The 20,045-nt window shown below is 44.4% G+C and overlaps 1 protein-coding gene across 1 annotated transcript; it reads left to right on the forward strand.

Annotated features, from left to right (window-relative positions):
- Positions 1–427: 427 nt before the first annotated feature.
- Positions 428–19,155, forward strand: LOC116039146 (cryptochrome-1-like). Its single transcript, XM_031283949.2, has 15 exons — positions 428–611; positions 1,588–1,752; positions 11,762–11,870; positions 12,205–12,347; positions 12,538–12,722; positions 13,120–13,208; positions 13,621–13,761; positions 14,584–14,895; positions 14,989–15,140; positions 15,821–16,023; positions 16,668–16,778; positions 16,966–17,109; positions 17,269–17,349; positions 17,751–17,875; positions 18,822–19,155. Exons 2-15 carry the CDS (start codon positions 1,595–1,597, stop codon positions 18,828–18,830), a joined length of 1,962 nt encoding a protein of 653 aa, XP_031139809.1. The 5' UTR covers positions 428–611; positions 1,588–1,594; the 3' UTR covers positions 18,831–19,155.
- The last annotated feature ends 890 nt before the right edge of the window (positions 19,156–20,045 follow it).

The following is a 20,045-nucleotide window of genomic DNA, read 5'->3' on the forward strand; positions in this document are numbered from 1 at the left end:
GGAAAGAAGACAATTCTGACTTTTCTAAAGTAACATTACGGTTCACTCCGACTCTCATGCGGAAAAAAAACAACCATTCAAGTTTTTCCTGGACCGTCTCCAAATCTTCTCTAAGCCTTCTGCTTCTGTAATCATTGTCATAAAAGAAAAAGGAAAAGATATCTGCACAAATACACGAAATATAGGCACATTTCTTTAAATAAAACGGAATGGTTTACACAGAATGAATGGTTTTCATCATATTCCATCCTAAAACATATATAGCCTACAGGCTACTATTACATGTATGTATTGTATTTGCATTCATTGACTAAAATGACAACGTCAGTAACTGCTCTGGAAGTGTGGACGCTATCAACAGGTGAGCACTCGGTTGTTTTATAAAACCGCTGCGCCCTGAATGCAGCATGTCAGTGAGCTCAGTGAGCGGGGCATGCGCAGTGAGTCAAACTGTTATGAAACAAAGTAGTGCCTGAATCAGAAAGCAGGTATAAAGAAGAGGGGTTTCTCTGGCACACGGCGGCACCTCTCTCGTACATTAACACGGAGGAAAGAAATGCGTCTTTCTTCAGGCTTGACATAAATATCGTCTCCGGGGGAGCCAGTACACGGTAAGACGGGGCTGTTTTGGGCAGTTTTGAGGGGCGTTTGGCTTTAGGTGAAACCGGCGTAAACAGCGCCCCCACCTAACGTTACATAAAGAGTATTCTAGTGACCCCGTTTTGATCTAGCTAACGTTTCCTCGCTTGAACTTCTAGTAGCATATATATATATATATACGTCGAGACATGTTCAGCAGCTCTTTATTTGTATCGTTATTTAGAAGTTTATATCAGGCGGTGGATGCAATTAGCTGCTCCCCATTCAGAATAAACGCTGCGTGACCTAATTTCCACTTGCATAAGTCATTATAGCATCGCTGGGACTTAAACACACACACACACACACACACACACACACACACACACTGCCTTCTTTTTTTTTAAACCCTTGTGTTGTCTTCTCTTCGACCATGAACATTGTTGTCCATCCATTGAATTTTGGATTTTCTGGTGCTTTTTTTTCAGCATTTTTGACACTATTTAAAACGTTTTTGTCACTCTTTTTCAACGTCTTGTTTTAAATTAAAGGTCAATGAACCTAATGTATATGACATTATACCATATCTTTGAGTTAAAAAGGCAGAAATGATGAATTATTTTGACTACTAGTTAAGATCAGAGGATGTTGAGTGGATCACAGACTGGTATATGTCAAAGTTTGGTCAGGAGACAGTTTTTTAAATGTTATAAACATTGAATAAAACCCCCAAAATTCAATGAATGTAATCATTAAATGTACCTGTGCAAAGAACGTTGTGCGTTGTATGGGTTCCATGCAAAATATTCCTTGATTTGCTATTAAGATAGATAAATGCCTTCTCTTTTTTGGGGGAAGTTGTAAATTATAGAGTGTGGTCTAGACCTACTCCATCCATAAAGTGTCCTGAGAGAACTCCTGTTATGATATAATATATGATATAGTGCGATCCTAGCTTCAACCAACTCAGTGATTCTTCTTTACCCCGTCGTCACTCTCTTCTCTCAGAACCTAAATGGCCCCAAATTCCATCCACTGGTTCCGAAAGGGCCTCCGTCTCCATGACAACCCGGCACTTCTGCAGGCGGTCAGAGGGGCAGGCACAGTGCGCTGTGTTTACTTCCTGGACCCTTGGTTCGCGGGCTCGTCCAACGTCGGGGTCAACAGGTGGAGGTAAGAGGATTTTTGATGTCTTTTGGCGTTGGCAGTCATAATGAAAGTTTTGACAGAGTCTTGCCATCATACGCGGGGGATAATGTCAGTAAATTTGAGTAAAATACAGACTTTGCTTATCCCGTGCGAATGCGTCTCACAAAACGCAGACGTGGATAATTTCTAAAGCACGTGAGGTCCCCTGGTTCTACTAGTCCCGTGGGAATATGGCCTAAGAGGAAAGGACCAAAAACAAAAACGTATGTATTTATATACTAGTAGGGGGCAGGTCCAAATGAAAGACAGTCAATACCGAGACAGAAAAAAAAAAGAATCCTCTTTAGGACCACTCACTTACCTGTTTATAATGTATGTGATGACAGAGACAGTATATCTTCTGCTTTTGTAATAATCAAAAAGCAAGTGCAGAATAACACAGGATAGGATCAAATCAGGCCGTCCCAGAGGAGCTGTGATTTATACATTATGAGCTGGCTCTGCTGAGAGGAGGACCAGGGAACAACAGCACGACTACAGAGCTGCAGTGCCTCAACACACGCCACACGGTGTCAGCATTTCTCTGCTTCTGAAGCGTTAATGTGTTGGATCTGAGGCTTATGGAAGGGAGACTTTTGCTCCGTGTCTGTCTCTAACATTTGGAGTCAGAATTTGGACAAAGGTAATCCATCATTCAGACTTGTTAAAGGGCATCTACCGTTTTTTTTTTTTTAACCTATTTTCCTATGTTTTTGTGTCGTAAGTGACTGATGGGAACACCAATCTTTGATATTGGTCCAGTATTAAGAGAGATCGCTGCTCAGATTGATATTCTAAGTGTCTGACAACATTATGGGAAGGATCCCTACAGAGATAGACCTTTTTAAAACCTCTTTAAGACCGCTCTGAAGTCGCTAGCCCTAAACCCACCAGACTTCATTTCAAAAAACAGTACTTTTAAGCGTGTATAGAGCCAACATATCTTCACATGTAAATCTGTAAACTATGTGTTTATTTCAATCAAAACTAAAGTTGCGATGGTTGGAAAAGTGGAAAGACAACCCAAAACGGGTTTTCATAGTTTTATTTTGTTTCTGTCCACTTTGAATGAAGTGTGTTTTACGATGCTAAAATTACTGTTTATTTACATGGAGTCTGGTGGGTTTAGTGAATGCAACTTCGCGGTTGTTTTTATGTTTAAAAAAAGGATCTTACTCTTTAACAGAAGTCGGAAATCCTTTCCATAATGTTGTCAGACACTTAGAATATTAATCTGAGTCTGTCAGTGGTAAAACGAGCACTTTTGTGAAGGTAAATGCAAGCTGGACAATTGCCCTATTAACTTATTAAAAGAAAAGCACGTATTGCTGGCAGTTCATATCTATGTTCTCATCCCTGCAGAAGAATATAGAGCAGGTTTGATGGTGTCTCATGTTATAATTCAAGATTCAATATTTCTTTCATTGTCATTCAGCAAAGTAAGTATTACGAGCATGACTCCTTTTTAAAAACACAGATACAAAAACAGGGTAATAAATAGAGCTCTATGAAAATATTTAAAAACAGAATAAATCATTTCCAGCAGAATATTTGTCCGTACGACTATTGTCGTTGTAAATATATAAATAGTATTACACATTTGCATAGTACAGCACAGTTTAGTGGTAATGCTCCATGACATGTTTTGTCTGTTACACAGTGACTATTGAAATTTTTTTTTAATTTTTTAAATCGCATATCGAATCGTAATCGCAGTATCTGGCAGAAAAATGGCATTTCGATTCCCTACATATGTGCGCCCGCTCTACCAACTGAGCCAACCAACTGAGCCACATATCACTTAAATTGTATTGCTGCAAAATGAGATTGTCAAGCAGAAAAAATGACCAACACATATGTAATAATACATACTCGGTATCTGTGTATCCATACAGTATTGCTACGGAAAATATCACGATACTATGCTATATCGTCCTTCCCCCCCACCCCTACTAGTTTACGACTTTGTCCTGGATGGACCTGCTCAGCTGGCTTCACAGCCACAGCGTGCCCTTATGTTTTAGCCTCTCTGCTCACATAAGCCCCGTCCCGAGGTCAGGTCAGCAGGTATACTTAGGACTTGCATGAATAGGTTCCAGCAGGAGTCCAGATGGGGTCTTAGTAGGTTATTAGAAGAGATGTACATGCGGCAGGGATACATGTTGTGTAAATAGGCTTTGTGTGTGTGTTGTAAGATAAAGATCGGGCCAGTCTTTTGAGAGACTGCATGTGAGTCTGTTGAGATTCTCTCTAGGGCTTGCACGACACGAGGGAAATATGCCATATGCGATAACGTTGTCGAATATCGCAATAACGATATTACTTGCGATAAAAGTATGCTCGGTTCTGCATTTCTGCTGCTCTTAGTATTCTGCTAAAATACAACAAATCGCTTGTTGAATTTAAAACGAATGAAAAAAAAATCATTTCCAACATTCTTCTATCGAACAAATTGAACATTGAATGAAATATAAAAGGCACCGCTTATAGAAAGAATGACAGTTACGTTACAGTTTTCGGCTTTCAACTCACACAAAATCTCTATCGCAATATGCCGCAGCCTTTTGTGATGTGTTTATCGCGCAAGTTGATACCGCGATTGCGATTTAAAAAATTAAAAAATATATGTGTATATATATTGTGCAGCTCTACTAGGGGCCAGGGGTCCTCACCAAACACTTTATTCCTGCATTCTTCTGAATTTTTATGCAAGAATTTATGTTGCAAATGTCTTTATCTGTGTAAAGGAAATAATGATTCTCCTGTATTGTTCAAAACTTACTGCATATTCAAAATATCACACGTTTCGGGATGTTTTTTTTAGGAATCATGTACATCTACCGTGTAACGAACTGAACTGAACCGGACTGCCTAGTGGAAACACGACTTGCTTAAAGCGTCACATCTGCGCTGCAGGGGAGGAGAGTCAATACCACTCAAATATTCATTGCTCGCTGGCCCGTTTGTTCTCTGACCTGCCATTTGTTCACCCCCGGCAGAGCAACAGTCCGTGTTGAAGTCTTTGACCTGCTGATATCAAGCTGATGGTTACATTACAAAATGCATTAAACAGATCGGCGGGCAGCAGGTAAACACATTAGTCACGCGCATGCCTGTCCCCCCAATGTCCACAGATTTTCCAACCTAATTTGTTCGTCAGCGGTGAAGCAAATCTTTTATTTTATTATTTGTCATTGGGTCTTTATGTTGAAAACGGGACTTTGTGAAGCTAACTGCTAGCATGTCAGCTGGTGTTCTGTCGGATGGCTCCTCAGGCATGCATCATCACCAACAGGATGCAGAATTGGAAACTTTGGTAGCGCTCTTTTTGATAGTAGAGCTGCAAAGGTTGAAGGTGCCGTAGGTAGGGTTGCGAAGATCCATGTCCAGGATCTCAGCCAAAAAATTTTAACATCGACAACTTCCCAGTCCCTGCCCCCACAAGGGAGAATGAACGCGTGTGCACGAGCAGTGATTGACACGCAGTTCAGTTCAGTTCAGTTCAATTTTATTTATATAGCACGTTTAAAAACAACCATAGTTGACCAAAGTGCTTAACAAAGTTCAAAATCAAAGAGATAATATACACAAACAATACACAGTATACAATACAAAATAACCAACAGCACAACAACAAGGTCAAGATATCAAAGCTCAACTTGATTTGAAAGCCAAAGCATAGTAATGGGTCTTCAGCAAGGACTTGAATGTTTCAATGGTCTGAGGTGTTCTTACATTAATAGGTAGACCATTCCAGAGGTTTGGAGCAGCCACTGCAAAGGCTCGGTCACCTTTATTTTTTAACCTGGATCTGGGCACATCGAGGAGCATCTGATTGGACGACCTCAGTGCTCTGACAGGTGTGTGGACATGTAAAAGCTCTGATAAATAAGAAGGCGACAACCCATTTAAGATCTTAAAAACAATTAATACAATTTTAAATTTGATCCTGAAACAAACAGGAAGCCAGTGGAGCGTTGCCAAAACCGGTGTGATATGGTGGCACTTTTTTGTCCCAGTTAAAAGTCGAGCTGCTGCGTTCTGGACTAACTGTAACCGACGAAGGGATGACTGATCCAATCCAACATACAAAGAGTTACAGTAATCTAAACGGGACGTAATAAATGCATGTATGACTCTTTCAAAGTCTTTGCGTAGCAGGTAAGGCTTAACCTTAGCCAATAGTCTCAGCTGAAAGAAACTGGTTTTAACAACAGAGCTTATCTGTTTATCAAATTTAAAAGCACTGTCAAAAATCACACCCAGATTCTTGGTAAAAGGTTGAATATGGGAACCTAACGTACCAAGAGCATCAACACAGGCACTAAAATGTTCAGCGCGACCAAACACAACAATTTCAGTCTTATTATCATTGAGACAGAGAAAATTCTGATCCAACCAAATTTTGATATCACTCAAGCAGTTCAACAAAGGCTGGACAGTGTCCTTGTCATTGTTTTTTACAGGCAAATAGATCTGTACATCGTCTGCAAAACAGTGGAAAGAAATGTTATGTTTTTTTAAAATGGACCCTAAGGGCAGCATGTACAGAGAAAAGAGCATGGGTCCCAAAATGGAACCTTGGGGGACCCCACAAGAAAGAGGGGCAGCAGACGAAGAGCAATTCCCAAGGTGTACAGCAAAACTCCTATCTGCCAAGTAAGACTCAAACCATTTTAGGGCTATGCCTGTAATGCCAACACTTTGTTTGAGTCGGGATAAGAGGATAGAGTGGTTGACAGTGTCAAAGGCAGCAGTCAAATCTAAGAGCACTAAAACTGCGGAGTTTCCTGAGTCAACCGCTAAGAGAAGGTCGTTATAGACTCTTAGAAGGGCAGTTTCAGTACTGTGGCGGGGCTTAAAACCAGACTGGAACTTTTCATAAATACTAAAATCATCTAAAAATGATTGTAGTTGATTAAAAACAACCTTCTCCAAGATTTTAGATAAGAAGGGAAGTTTAGAAATAGGTCTAAAATTAGACAAAACTGAAGGATCCAGATTTTTCTTTTTTAAAAGTGGTTGCACGACAGCATGTTTAAAAGCAGCTGGAACACACCCTGAGCTGAGAGATGTGTTAACCAAGGATAAAATACTGGACCCAACAGTGTTAAAGACATCTTTGAGTAAGCGGGCAGGGATACTGTCCAGCAGGCAGTTTGCAGGACGAAGCTGCTTAACTACGTCCGAGAGAACGTGTAATGTAACTGGCTCAAACTGCTGGAAGACAGCTGGGCATAAAGAAGGAACAGAGGGGTCACTGGTAAAAGCAGGGGATAAAAAACTCAGGCTAACAATTTTATCTATGAAGTGTTTCAGGAAGTTTTCACACAACAATGTGGATGGCACAGCACGGTCAGTTTCACAAGGGTTAACAAGAGAGTTGAACACTTTAAAGAGAACCTGAGGCCTCTGGGTGTTACTAGCAACCAGGTGAGATAAAAAATGAGTTTTAGCAGATTTTATTGCTCCCTGGTATTTATGTAAGGCGTCCTTTAAAATGTGAAACGACACTTGAAGTTTGTCCTTCTTCCACTTTCTCTCAGCAGTTCTGCAGGTACGTCTGAGAGAGCGGGTATAGTCATTTAGCCAAGGTTCTGCAAGCGCTTTAGTGCGTTTCTCCCTCCGTGGAGCAACAGAGTCGAGTATCTTGGTACAAGTAGAGTCAAAAAGGTTGGTGAGTTCCTCCACATTAAGATTACAATCTTCAATACTGTACAGCACTGAGTCTTTAAAGGCAGCAGAAAACTGTGAGGCAGTTAGAGGGTTAATTGCACGCACACTGCGTGCGGGAGCAACAGTTGAAGTGTCCGAGCAGGGGACAACTATAGTAAATACAACGGGCAGATGATCCGACATACAAGTGTCACATATTTCATCAATGGCAACATCTAAGCCATATGACAGTATGAGATCCAAAGTATGTCCTTTTTCATGTGTCGGGCCAGAGACAGACTGCGTAAGATTAAAAGAGTCAATAAGATTAAGAAAATCCTTAGACATAGGTCTGGATTCGCAGCACACATGTATATTAAAATCACCAACGATTAAAAAGCGATCATATTTTAACGCAATCCCAGCCACAAAGTCAGCAAAGTCCTGAATAAAATCCTTGTTGAACTTTGGAGGTCGATACACCACCGCACATAATACAGTCACTGGAAGATTCACCTCAAACAGCTGCAGCTCAAAGCTAGAGCAGCTGTCAAACGGAATCTCCGTCAGTTAGACACCCCCCCTGGCCCTGATTGGTGCATCTGAACAGAGCGGTGGATTTTTTAGTTCTACTTCTGCTGGAGAAGCCGCTGCAGGCCGTAGGGATGCAGCAACTCCCGGCCCCCGCTGCTGTACTGTGCATGTGTGGGGGGCACACGCACCGAGATATCCCCATTTCTAAACAGATGGAAGTCTGCACAGCATGAGTTTTTTTTTTTTTATTGGACTCACAGGTGGGACAGGAGGGTTGAGGTGGTTTAACCTCCTCACGGCAATTTGAAATGATTCAGTAGCGATGATTCATATTCATTGTGCATTGTGCAAAAAAATATGGCATTTAGCTTGGCGGGTGTGTGCTGGTCATGTTGGTTTCTCATCTTAGAAGAAAAGTAAGCATCGGATTTCACATTTTCAATTGAATGTGGCAGGAAATTGCTGAATGGGTCCCACTTATCTGGGGCTAAGGCAGTGACGTGGCAAACGCACTGCTTTCAGACTCCCATGGCGACAATGACCCTTTTAATTTTGGGAAGCTAAAAAGATGCATTAAAGGGTTACAAGAACATGCACGGAGGTTAAATTAGGACCAATCTAACGGAATCGAGGCCACTGATCTCTACACACACACGTTTTTTATGTCCCTCGGCTATGCACACCAAGAAAATCGTATTTTAAAATTCCTTTTGAAAGTCGACAACAGAGGCTCAGACACTAAAAGTTGCTCCGACACGTGCAGGTCTGGCCCTCATCCAATTAGGGGTGTTATTTTGTTTAACTTAAACTGGGACTGAAAATAACTGGTAGGTCTGTTGTGCTGACATTAAAATGCTCCAGGGACCATCCCATCTCATGAATGGAGTCATGATAGATGGATCACAATCTATCAAGGAGATCTGCATCCCAGGATATCATGGAACATGCTTCTTTGCCATGGCTGTTGATATGTCTTCATTTGTACTGTATGTGTAATTGTTGTCCAACCCCGTGTGTAGTTTTCTTTTTACTTCTTCTTTTTGAGCGGAGCTGCTCGGGAACACAAATACATTTCAGTGTAAACTGACAATGAAGTCGTATCGTATTGTATATAACACACATGGCAGTGCCAGGTAGAGCAAGCTAAAATCAATAAAAGTCAAGGTAATCAATTGTTTCTCCATCTAGAGGAGCATGTGAGAGTAGCCTGTGCGAGAGATGTGGGTAAGTGTGTCAGCGCATGGAACATGTGAGCGGTTATGTGATCGTGACCTACTTAAGGGGAGGCTTCCTCGTTACGCAGCGGATACACGCTGAGAATGCAGGCAAAGGTAAAACACCAGACATGTACAGAACATCTGGTCCCAAAGAAAACAAGTCAACATTCATGTGCGGAACTACGCGAGGCCTGAGGGTTACAGGTGTCTCTGCAAGCACCAAGGTTACCAACTGTCCTTTTTGAAGAAATGGCATGCTTTCTGCCAGCAGCAGAGGAAGAGTAAAGCTAGATTTACATTGCTACGTTTTGGTTTTTTTGCTACTTTTACACCTCTCATTCCCCCTGCTCTGGCGTGTCCCCCTCTCATTCCCCCTGCTCTGGCGTTTCCTCCTCTCATTCCCCCTGCTCTGGCGTTTCCTCCTCTCATTCCCCCTGCTCTGGCGTTTCCCCCTCTCATTCCCGCTGCTCTGGCGTTTCCCCCTCTCATTCCCTCTGCTCTGGCGTTTCCCCCGCTCAATCCCCCCGCTCTGGCGTTTCCCCCCTGTCATTCCCCCCGCTCTGGCGTTTCCCCCCTGTCATTCCCCCTGCTCTGGCGTTTCCCCCTCTCATTCCCGCTGCTCTGGCGTTTCCCCCTCTCATTCCCTCTGCTCTGGCGTTTCCCCCCTGTCATTCCCCCCGCTCTGGCGTTTCCCCCTCTCATTCCCGCTGCTCTGGCGTTTCCCCCGCTCAATCCCTCTGCTCTGGCGTTTCCCCCTCTCATTCCCCCCGCTCTGGCGTTTCCCCCCTGTCATTCCCCCCGCTCTGGTGTTTCCCCCCTGTCATTCCCCCTGCTCTGGCGTTTCCCCCTCTCATTCCCCCCACTCTGGCGTTTCCCCCCTCTCATTCCCCCTGCTCTGGCATTCCCCCCTCTCAATAGCAGTTATTGCCCGATTGCACTGAGGGGGCAAGGGATGTGTGTATGTTTTTACGTGTGTATGATTTCTTAAGGGAGTTAAAGCAAAAACACATACAGAGCAAAGTCATTCGTAATTTGACTCTCAAGGGTTTTCCAACACAGCAGTGTAAAACCAAATTAGCTTTTTCATAAAGGTTTCCTGCTTTTCATTCACACCCAACGGTTCAGTTATGGTTCTCTCTTTACTCCTGCTGAGAGAGAATACATGTGAGCATGTCCTCCTTTGTGTGTGTGTGTGTGTATGTGTTGTGGTGTAGTCCATGCTGTGTGTGTGTGTGTTCTACCAAATGTAGGCCAGAGCAGTTATTAAAGGGCGGATGTACGACCAGGCAGCCAACAAAACGCAAATAGGGAAGCAGCCGGAAGCACCCCCACTGATAGTGGCTAGCTGATAATGTGTCACCCAGAATGATTAGTTGAGCATCTCTGATTTTTATTTCAATGCTTTTTGTCCACTAAGATAGAAGCAGGGCAGCCCAAATGCAGGATGAAAACCTGCCCATCGCTTTTGCTTTAAATGCTGTACAGTTTCCATGATGTTTGTGCTGCATTTTGTATAGGTCCCTGAGCTGTAACAACACAGCGGTGTAAAGTCACTAAATTCTGCTCACGTGCTTTACTGTGTACAACAGATACGGTTGCGTACATCTCACACGTGTACTACTTCGTACCAAGCTCCATTTTTGTGTTATGGTTCCAACCCTGATCCTTGAGGGGTTGTCTTTTATCCTTCTGTACGCTTTGAGGATGGAACGGCAATAAAACCGGATTTGATCACTTGGTTTCAATCTGTGGAAACCATGGTAATCAGGTCTATGGTAATTAAATAACCAACCAGTGTGTGCGGCTGATATAACTGTACTTAAGTCAGAGTCACACACACACACACACACACACACACACACAGGTTTGTGGCACTAACTTTGTGGGGACCCATCATTGACATAATGCATTCCCTAGCCCCTTACCCTAACCTTAACCATCCCAACTAAATGCCTAACCTTAACCCTTACCCTCACCCTAACCATAACCTAATTCTAACCCTAATCCTAAAACCAAGTCTTAACCCTCAAACAGACCTTTAACCTTGTGGGGTCCAGGATTTTGGCCCCACAAAGCTGTCGGGACCCCACAAGTATACTGGACTCCCAGTTTTTGGACCCCACGAACACACACACACACACACACACACTCAAATCACAATCACATATCGCGATATTTTTGACCATATACATTGATGGCGATATTGCGTCGATATTGTAGGGTTGACTATTGGAGCTTTCACAAAATATGAACACAAGAGTTTTGATAAATAATCATCAGTAATGTGGATATAATGACTATGTGAATAAAGGCAAATAATAGAACCGCTAGAACAGTCTGGTAAGTTGAGAAAAATGACATCACTCTAGTGTAACGCAGCCTGTAAAACCAATGTTGTGTCACGGCATCGATGCCGAATCGTCCACATCTGCATCGTGGTGCATCGATGCGGTCATTCATTTCAGCACCCCTTCACAGGCAGGACCAAGAAGTTTGGGACGATGTATCAAAAGTCACCAAAAAAAAACCCCGTAGATCAGTAATACATATGTTGTTCTTCACCCCCCCTCTCTGTCTTCCCCCTTCAGGTTTCTCCTTCAGTGCTTAGAGGATCTGGACGCTAACCTCCGGAAGCTCAACTCTCGCCTTTTTGTCATCCGGGGCCAACCGGCCAACGTGTTCCCGCGGCTCTTTAAGGTCAGCGTCGGCACCCAGCTCTGATAATCCCATTTCAACAGGCCTCATTATCTCAAATCCAAAGAGTTGCTGCTTCCTCTCCAGTCCTCTTCTCCCAGTTACAAAACCAATTGAGCTTGGATATGAAATTGTACAATTGTACAAGGTTCCCTGTGAACCTGCTGCATTACCAAAAGTATTGTTTACATGAAGAACTGACCCTAAAAGCAGTTACATCTCAGTTACATTTAAACCCAGCCCTTGTCTTTAATACATCATTGCACATTGAATATTGACTGACAGCATTTGGGACGTTTTGGTGTGCAAACTGTCTCTCTCTCTCTGTGTGTCTCAGGAGTGGAAGATCTCTCGGCTGACCTTTGAGTATGACTCCGAGCCTTTTGGGAAGGAGAGAGACGCTGCCATCAAGAAGCTGGCCATGGAGGCGGGGGTGGAGGTCAACGTCAAAACATCGCACACCCTCTACGACCTGGACAAGTGAGCAAAATATACAAACGTACAGGATGTTGGACAGTTTTAGCGAGCACATTGTAGGACTGGGACCATATGCTTGGGCGACCGATTGGATTTGTATTACGATTTTCATTTATTGCGATTCTAGAAGTCGCAACAAATTGCATTTATTCGATTTGGAATTTGAGCAGGCTCTGTCTCCACCCGTCCCCAGGATCATAGAGCTGAATGGCGGGCAGCCTCCTCTCACCTACAAGCGTTTCCAGACTCTGATCAGTCGGCTGGATCCTCCCGAGATGCCCGTGGAGACGCTGTCGGACGCCCTGATGGGCGGCTGCGTCACCCCCGTCTCTGAGGACCACGGAGACAAGTATGGGGTCCCGTCCCTGGAGGAGCTGGGTGAGAAAACAAGTTTATCAGTGTTTTAAGCCCCTGACGTCTCCTTCCAGGCAGCGCTGCTTCAGTGTTAAATCTCAGCAGAGCTTTTGGCTAAATAAATGAAGTCAAATTAGAAATACTAGAATGGAATTTAAACTAGAATGAATGCGTTACGGGACACCACAAATCTGGCCAACTCTAGAAAGGGAAAAGAAAAAAAAAAAAGAATAATACTTAAAAAAACCAATCCCTTCCATGATTAACACGCTTGTAAGTTCACTATGGGATTGAGCAGCTTCTTTAAGTGTCCATCCAGATGTCTGGTTTCCATTCCCAGAAGGTTAAAAGGCTTCCACTAAGCCTGTTTGGAAACTCCGTATCAAAGCCGGAAGGTGATCTTATCCGATTTGTTTCCCAGGCTTCGACACCGAGGGCCTGCCGACGGCCGTGTGGCCCGGAGGAGAGACCGAGGCTTTGACTAGGATAGAGCGCCATCTGGAGAGAAAAGTAAGTACTGCCCCGCCTGTTTTTAGCCCCCCCATGCATGGTTGAAAGTTCCAACGTTTTACACACTTCTAGAAATCATTACACAATTTCATTTTGGACATTTATTTGCTATTTCGTTCATATATTACGCTACTTTTGGGAACCCAAGACTTCTGTAAACTCATTTCAAGCACCGAAACAATTAAGTATAGATATGTTTTCACAACAGGTTTGAGAAATCTTTCCGCTTTAGAGCCAAATTGTCTCCTTACACTTTGCTCTGGAACAAATTTGGGCATCACTATATATGCTAGGGAGCTATCTAAAAATGCCATTAGAAATGCCATTGTTTTGTTTTTTTTCATAACTGCCCTGTATCTACCATCTCTCACCCATCCATCCCTTTCCTCCATCCCTCTCTGTCGTCTTCCAGGCATGGGTGGCTAATTTTGAGCGTCCCAGAATGAACGCCAATTCGCTGCTGGCCAGCCCGACCGGCCTCAGCCCGTACCTGCGCTTCGGCTGCCTCTCCTGCCGCCTCTTCTACTTCAAGCTCACGGACCTCTACCGCAAGGTCCGCTTACAACTCCGCCAGGGCTTCCTCGCCTTCCTGTGTGTTTGGTCCACTAAAAGTGCTCGTTTTGCCACTGACAGACACGGATTATTATACTAAGTGTCTGACAACATTATGGAAAGGATCCCTACAGAGATAGACCTTTAAAACCTCTTCTGTTTAACCAGAAACAGCTCTGAGGTCGCTAGCGCTAAACCCACCAGACTCCATTTAAAAAAGACATACTTTTAGCGTGTATAAAGCCAATGCATTTTCACACGTAAATTAGTAAACTATGTGTTTATTTCAACCAAATTTGAAAGTTGTAATGGTTGGAAAAGTGAAAAGACTAATCCAAAACGGCTTTTCATAGTTTTATTTTGTTTCCGTCGACTTTGAATGAAGTGTGTTTTACGATGCTAAAATCACTGTTTATTTACATGGAGTCTGGTGGGTTTAGCGAACCCCAATTTCGCAGATGTTTTTATGTTTAAAAAAAGGATCTTACTCTTTAACAGAAAGGTCGACCTCCGTAGAAATCCTTTCCATAATGTTGTCAGACACTTAGAATATTAATCTGAGCCTGTCAGCGGTAAAACGAGCACTTTTGTGAAGGTAAATACAAGCTGGACTATTGTCCTGTTAACTTACATTGTAGCTTGTTTCTGCCGACTGCAGCGATCTCTCTTAATACTGGACCAATGTCAAAGATTGTTGTTCCCATCACTCACTTAAGACACAAAAACATAGGAACATAGGGTTGAAAAAAACGGTAGTTACCCTTTAACCCTGTATCTTTTTAACCTAATATTCTCTATTCTCTCCGTGTTTATTTCGATCCAGGTGAAAAAAAACAGCTCCCCTCCACTCTCCCTGTATGGCCAGTTACTGTGGCGGGAGTTCTTCTACACCACGGCGACCAACAACCCGCGCTTCGACAAAATGGAGGGGAACCCCATCTGCGTCCGCATCCCCTGGGACAAAAACCCCGAAGCGCTGGCCAAGTGGGCCGAGGCTAAGACCGGTTTCCCCTGGATAGACGCCATCATGACGCAGCTGAGGCAGGAGGGCTGGATCCACCACCTGGCCAGGCACGCGGTGGCCTGCTTCCTCACCCGGGGGGACCTGTGGATCAGCTGGGAGGAAGGGATGAAGGTGAGGGGGACGCAGGGACGTTGAAATACAGGATCAGCAGAGAATATAAGCACGATTCCTTCATTTCTGATAGCTGATGTCTTTGTGTGGCAGGTCTTCGAGGAGTTGCTTCTGGATGCAGACTGGAGCGTGAACGCAGGCAGCTGGATGTGGCTGTCCTGCAGTTCCTTCTTCCAGCAGTTCTTCCACTGCTACTGCCCCGTGGGCTTCGGCAGACGCACCGACCCCAACGGGGACTTCATTAGGTGGGGGGGCCTTTTCTTGGAATCGCAATAGACATCCCTTCTTTTCCTCTCCTCTTTCTGTTTTTGCCTTGTCGACCCATTTTCTTTTCTATGAAAACTTCATCACTTTAGTTTTTTGGATTCAGCCATGTCTTTTCTTAAACTATTTCAGGGGGAACTCAGGGAAATCAAAAGGCCTTGTATGTATCCGTTAGGTAGAGGACTATTTAGCATTCCCCAAATGGGGGTGAGGAAAGGCCTGCACTGAGCAATTTCCCACAGTCCCCCACCTCTTCCTCTGTCCTGCCTCTCCTGTCCCCGCCTCCTCGGACTCGGTAAGCTCGGACCAGGTGCAGTAGGTAGGTGGCCTCTCTTTGTCACTCGGGAGCTAATCCACGACGGCCCAGAGGAAGGAAAACCAAACTTTTAGCAGGTTGGAATGGTACTGGGAGATGTGGCCTCCTCTATGTCGTTTTAGTCAGCGTTTTATTGGCTTCATGTCTCAGAGAATCGCCCTTTTTGTTTTCTGCTGTGTGGCTGCTACGCAACGCACCACACCACCATACAGTAAACGTTGTTCGCCGCTAACTGAACCTAGGGGTTAATAACATGTGTGTACCGACTCGACCGTTCTCTGGGTTATGTTTTCATGCTAATCCGATGTGTCTCTAGCTTGAAACAGTGTCTCCCTGTGCTTCCAGACGATACTTACCTGTCCTCCGAGGCTTCCCCGCTAAGTACATCTACGACCCGTGGAACGCTCCGGAGTCCGTCCAGGCGGCCGCCAAGTGCGTGATCGGCGTCCACTACCCGAAGCCCATGGTTCACCATGCGGAGGCGAGCCGGTTGAACATCGAGAGGATGAAGCAGATCTACCAGCAGCTCAGCCGATACAGGGGACTGGGTAAGAGAGCGACGCATTAACACAAACTGCTGTGGCGCCCATTCAGGGTTTCCGCGGGGGTCTTAAAAAGTCTAAAATCGTAGGCCTTAAAAAGTCTTAAATTGTGGTCTAGGTCTTAAATAATTTTCAACAGGTCTTAATTTCCCTTCTTCTAAAATCACATCGAAATGCTCTCGACAGCACTTGACAACGTTATTTTTTAATTCCGTGGTGTTGTAGTTCTTTCTGTGACTAGTCCAAATATAATTCCCCGTATTCCGACTACAAATGAGACCAACATGCAACTTATTTTGCCGCCAATCTAGACACCATGGAGGCATACAGTCAAGGGAGAAGCCCATAGAGAGTCCATGAAAGCATCGGAACAAAATATTTCAGCAACGTTTTGATGGATTGGAAATACTTCGCCATGTGGCAAGGGAATTCATATGAAGTAACATTTGAGATTTCTCTTGGCACAGCTACCAGAAGACTTCCAACTTTTCAGACAGGTTGCTCACGTCACATCTACGTCTTCAAGCTCAGTTGGAGGCTGCTCAGTAACGCTAAACAATTACCGACTCGTGCCCTCTTTTGTACGCTGAGGAATTCAAAGTCCTTTCCTCTCAAGATAGGGAAAAATAAACGTGTTTGCGTCTTTTCAGGCCTGCTGGCATCGGTGCCATCCAGCAACGGGAACGGGACCGGAGGAATGATGGCCTACTCTCCTGGAGAGCAGCCGCCAGGGACCAACAACAACAACAACAACTCGCATTGTAAGTCCTTGGGTTTTGTGAAAGGCGCTATATAAATATAAGTTGTTATTATTAAGTCAGTTTTCTAATAATAATAAAGATGTGCAGTGCACTTTTCTTGCCGTTATGGTTGTAATAATGGTGTGGCGAATCTACCTATGACAATCAGTCATATGTTTTCGTCTGTAATTCTTTCTTTTTTTTGAAGTGCCCGGAGTGTCGGGGAGCTCGGTTGCCACGGGTAACGGCAGCGGGAGCATCCTGCTCAACTTTCACAATAAAGAAGACACGGGGCCGAGCAGCGGCCAACAGCGACTGCAACCGCACCTACACCAGCAACAGCAACAGCTTGGTAGGGCGTCCCCTTTTGTCTTTTGTTTCTATCACCAACATTTTTGAGTTGTTGGGCGGATATGGTTACATGCTGAGGATATGACGCTGAACCTCGTCACATGAGCCCCCTCACAAACCAGAGTCCAAAGTGTGTGTGTGTTTGATGTGTGCGTTGCAGGATACAACTCGGTGCCCGACGCCAGCCAGACTGTCCCCGGCGGCCCCCCCTACCACGAGTTTGCTGTGCCTCAACACCCAGGTGAGAGAGAGAGAAGCGGGTGCCCTGCTGAAGCATTTGAGAGAAATGTTTAGAGTGTGTGTGTGTGTGTGTGAATACTGCCCACAAGAGGGCGAGACTGTTCTTCCCCATTACACTTACATTGGCGCCCGGTACAATAGGGGAATCCCCTTCAAAATCCTGGTGTGTGTCAACCCACAATGTCATCACTCCCCTCGTGTGTGTGTGTGTGTGTGTGTGTGTGTGTGTGTGTGTGTGTGTGTGTGTGTGTGTGTGTGTGTGTGTGACAAACTGCACTTTAAAATGTGACTGTCTTTCTTTTGAGTGGTACCTTTTTTATATTCAGTTCAATGTTCAGTTTGTTCAATAAAAGAATGCCAGAAACGATGTACTGCTAACGATCCCGTTTCTCTTCCATCCAGGACTCCTGCTACACGGCCGAGGCGGCATCACAGGGAAGCGGGAGCGCGAGTCAGAACGGGACGGCTCGGGGGAGAAAGAGCCGACGGCCTGCTCCAGGCACAAGATGCAGAGGCAGAACGCACAGGTCAGGCTACGGCTCAGTGGAACACCCTATGGGTCCTATCTTGCACCCGGCGCAGCGCAGCGCAACGCCCGACGCAAGTGTCTGTCGGTTTCTCAATTGAGTACAGAAAATGTATTATTACATATTATTATTATTATTATTATTATTGTTATAATATATATTATATCATTATGGAATTACAGGCACAAATATAGGTAGGTAGCTGCCGTGTGCTAATCCGGGGAGCAAATGGAATCAAATAGCCGTTTTTCCGGAGAGTTGACGCAGGTGAATAGGTCTGTCTGTGTGTGTGAATAACGCATGTCAACCCACAATGTCATCACTCCCCTCCCGTGTGTGTGTAAACACAATTCAGGCAAAGGTGTTTTCCAGCCACTCATGCGTGTCGCCCCTTTATCATCCATCATAATAAATTATAAATGGGATTGTTACAGGTACATTTTGAAATCTACGTACGTCTATCCCCTAAAATGGGCCGTAAAAGTGAGAGTGATGACAACCGGCTTTTGACAAGGCAATCGCACAACAAACGGAGACTGCTGGGGAGGGTGTGTTTATGTTCCTCTGCTCCCACCCCAAAGTCAATATTTTTGTCATTGTCACAGTCTGTAGGCAGCAGAGAGTCTCCTATGTAAATGTCAGCCTGCCGCAAAGTTGCCACGCTCACAATAAAAAATACAAAACAGATGTTTGGGTGCAGGACACTAGCTATGCAAATTCGGAAACTATGAAAGGAATAGTGCGGGGAGTCGTATCCTTTCAGCTGCTGGGGAAAAAATATATACCTTTCTGCAGAATTTGAAAAAATGAGGTGTGCACTGTTTTCTCTCTGTAAAGTACTCTTCTGCTCTATTTATTTAAGCTTAATTTCAGCAACCTGTGTGTGTGTGTGTGTGTGTGTGTGTGTGTGTGTGTGTGTGTGCTCTTCGCTTCTCTCCCCTTGCAGACGACGTAGAGCAGGGGTTGATGGGACGGAGAGTCGCCGTGCCGCCGGCAGAGAGAGAGAGTGCGGGAGCCCCAATGTTTCCCAGCGGTCCTCCCAACACACGCGGACGTTACCTGCCTCAAGCTGCTCTCTGTCTACGCAAATGGTGCAAATGCCATTGATGACACTGATGATTAACATCATGGACTCCATTGACCTCTGACCTCGGGCAGACAGGTGTGGCGACCTCAGAGGAATGTGCAAAGAGACAAAATGCCTCAAACGTACAGTTCGACGAGTGCTCATATTATGCTTTTGGGCTTTTCCCCTTTCCTTTAGTGTGTTTTATATCTTTTTTTTTTTGTGCACGTTATAGGTTTACAAAGTGAAAAAGCCCAAAGTCCCCCCCAAAGGGACTTACCATCTCCAACAGAAAACACTGACTGGCTTCTGACTGGCTAGTAGTCCTTACCTAGGTACTGTCAGGGCACGCCCTCATACTCTGCTTCTGACTGGCTAGTACCTACTTAGGTACTGAGCATGTGCGACTCCCAACAAAGATGTTACAGCAGTGAGAGGTCTCAGGGTTTCCCGCAGCACTTTGCAGTTAAGGTGGCCACCTTAACAACACATGCATGCCGCCTTAACTAAGTCTTCAAAAACAGCTGTTGGTTTTGGAGAGTGTGTCACGGAGGAAATGGGAGCAATGCCAGTAAAACTGTTATAGCACCCCCCCCCCCGGTTAGATGGCAACCCTACCACCTTAACTAACAAATTTTCTGCAGGAAACCCTGCACTCTGTAGCTAAAACAGAGAGCTCAACACACAGGGTGAAAAGAGGAGCTGCAGCAATGTGCAGTATGACAATAATATGGTGTTTTCTGAAAATTAAACCACATAAAGCTATTCTGGTACAACCTCTAAATACAATTATGAACCTGGAAATGAGCATAATATGAGCACTTTAAAAAAAACAAAATTGATTGTCTTAAAACTGCAACCAGTACACACGGTGTGAACTCTGAAGCAGCTATAAATGTTAGTATTGGAATATTGAATTATTATTTTTTTAAAGCTGCAAATACAACTCCATTAACCCTTGTGTTTCCTTCCCGTCGACCACGAAAAAAAACTCTGTTGTTGACCCTTCTCAACATTTTTGTTGCTCTTTTCACAGTCCTTATTTGAACGTTTTGGACTCTCTTTTTATTTTATTTTTTATTTTTTTACAACATTGAAAAAGCT

This window comes from Sander lucioperca, chromosome 12 (assembly GCF_008315115.2).
Source record: "Sander lucioperca isolate FBNREF2018 chromosome 12, SLUC_FBN_1.2, whole genome shotgun sequence".
Classification (NCBI taxonomy): Eukaryota; Metazoa; Chordata; class Actinopteri; order Perciformes; family Percidae; genus Sander; species Sander lucioperca.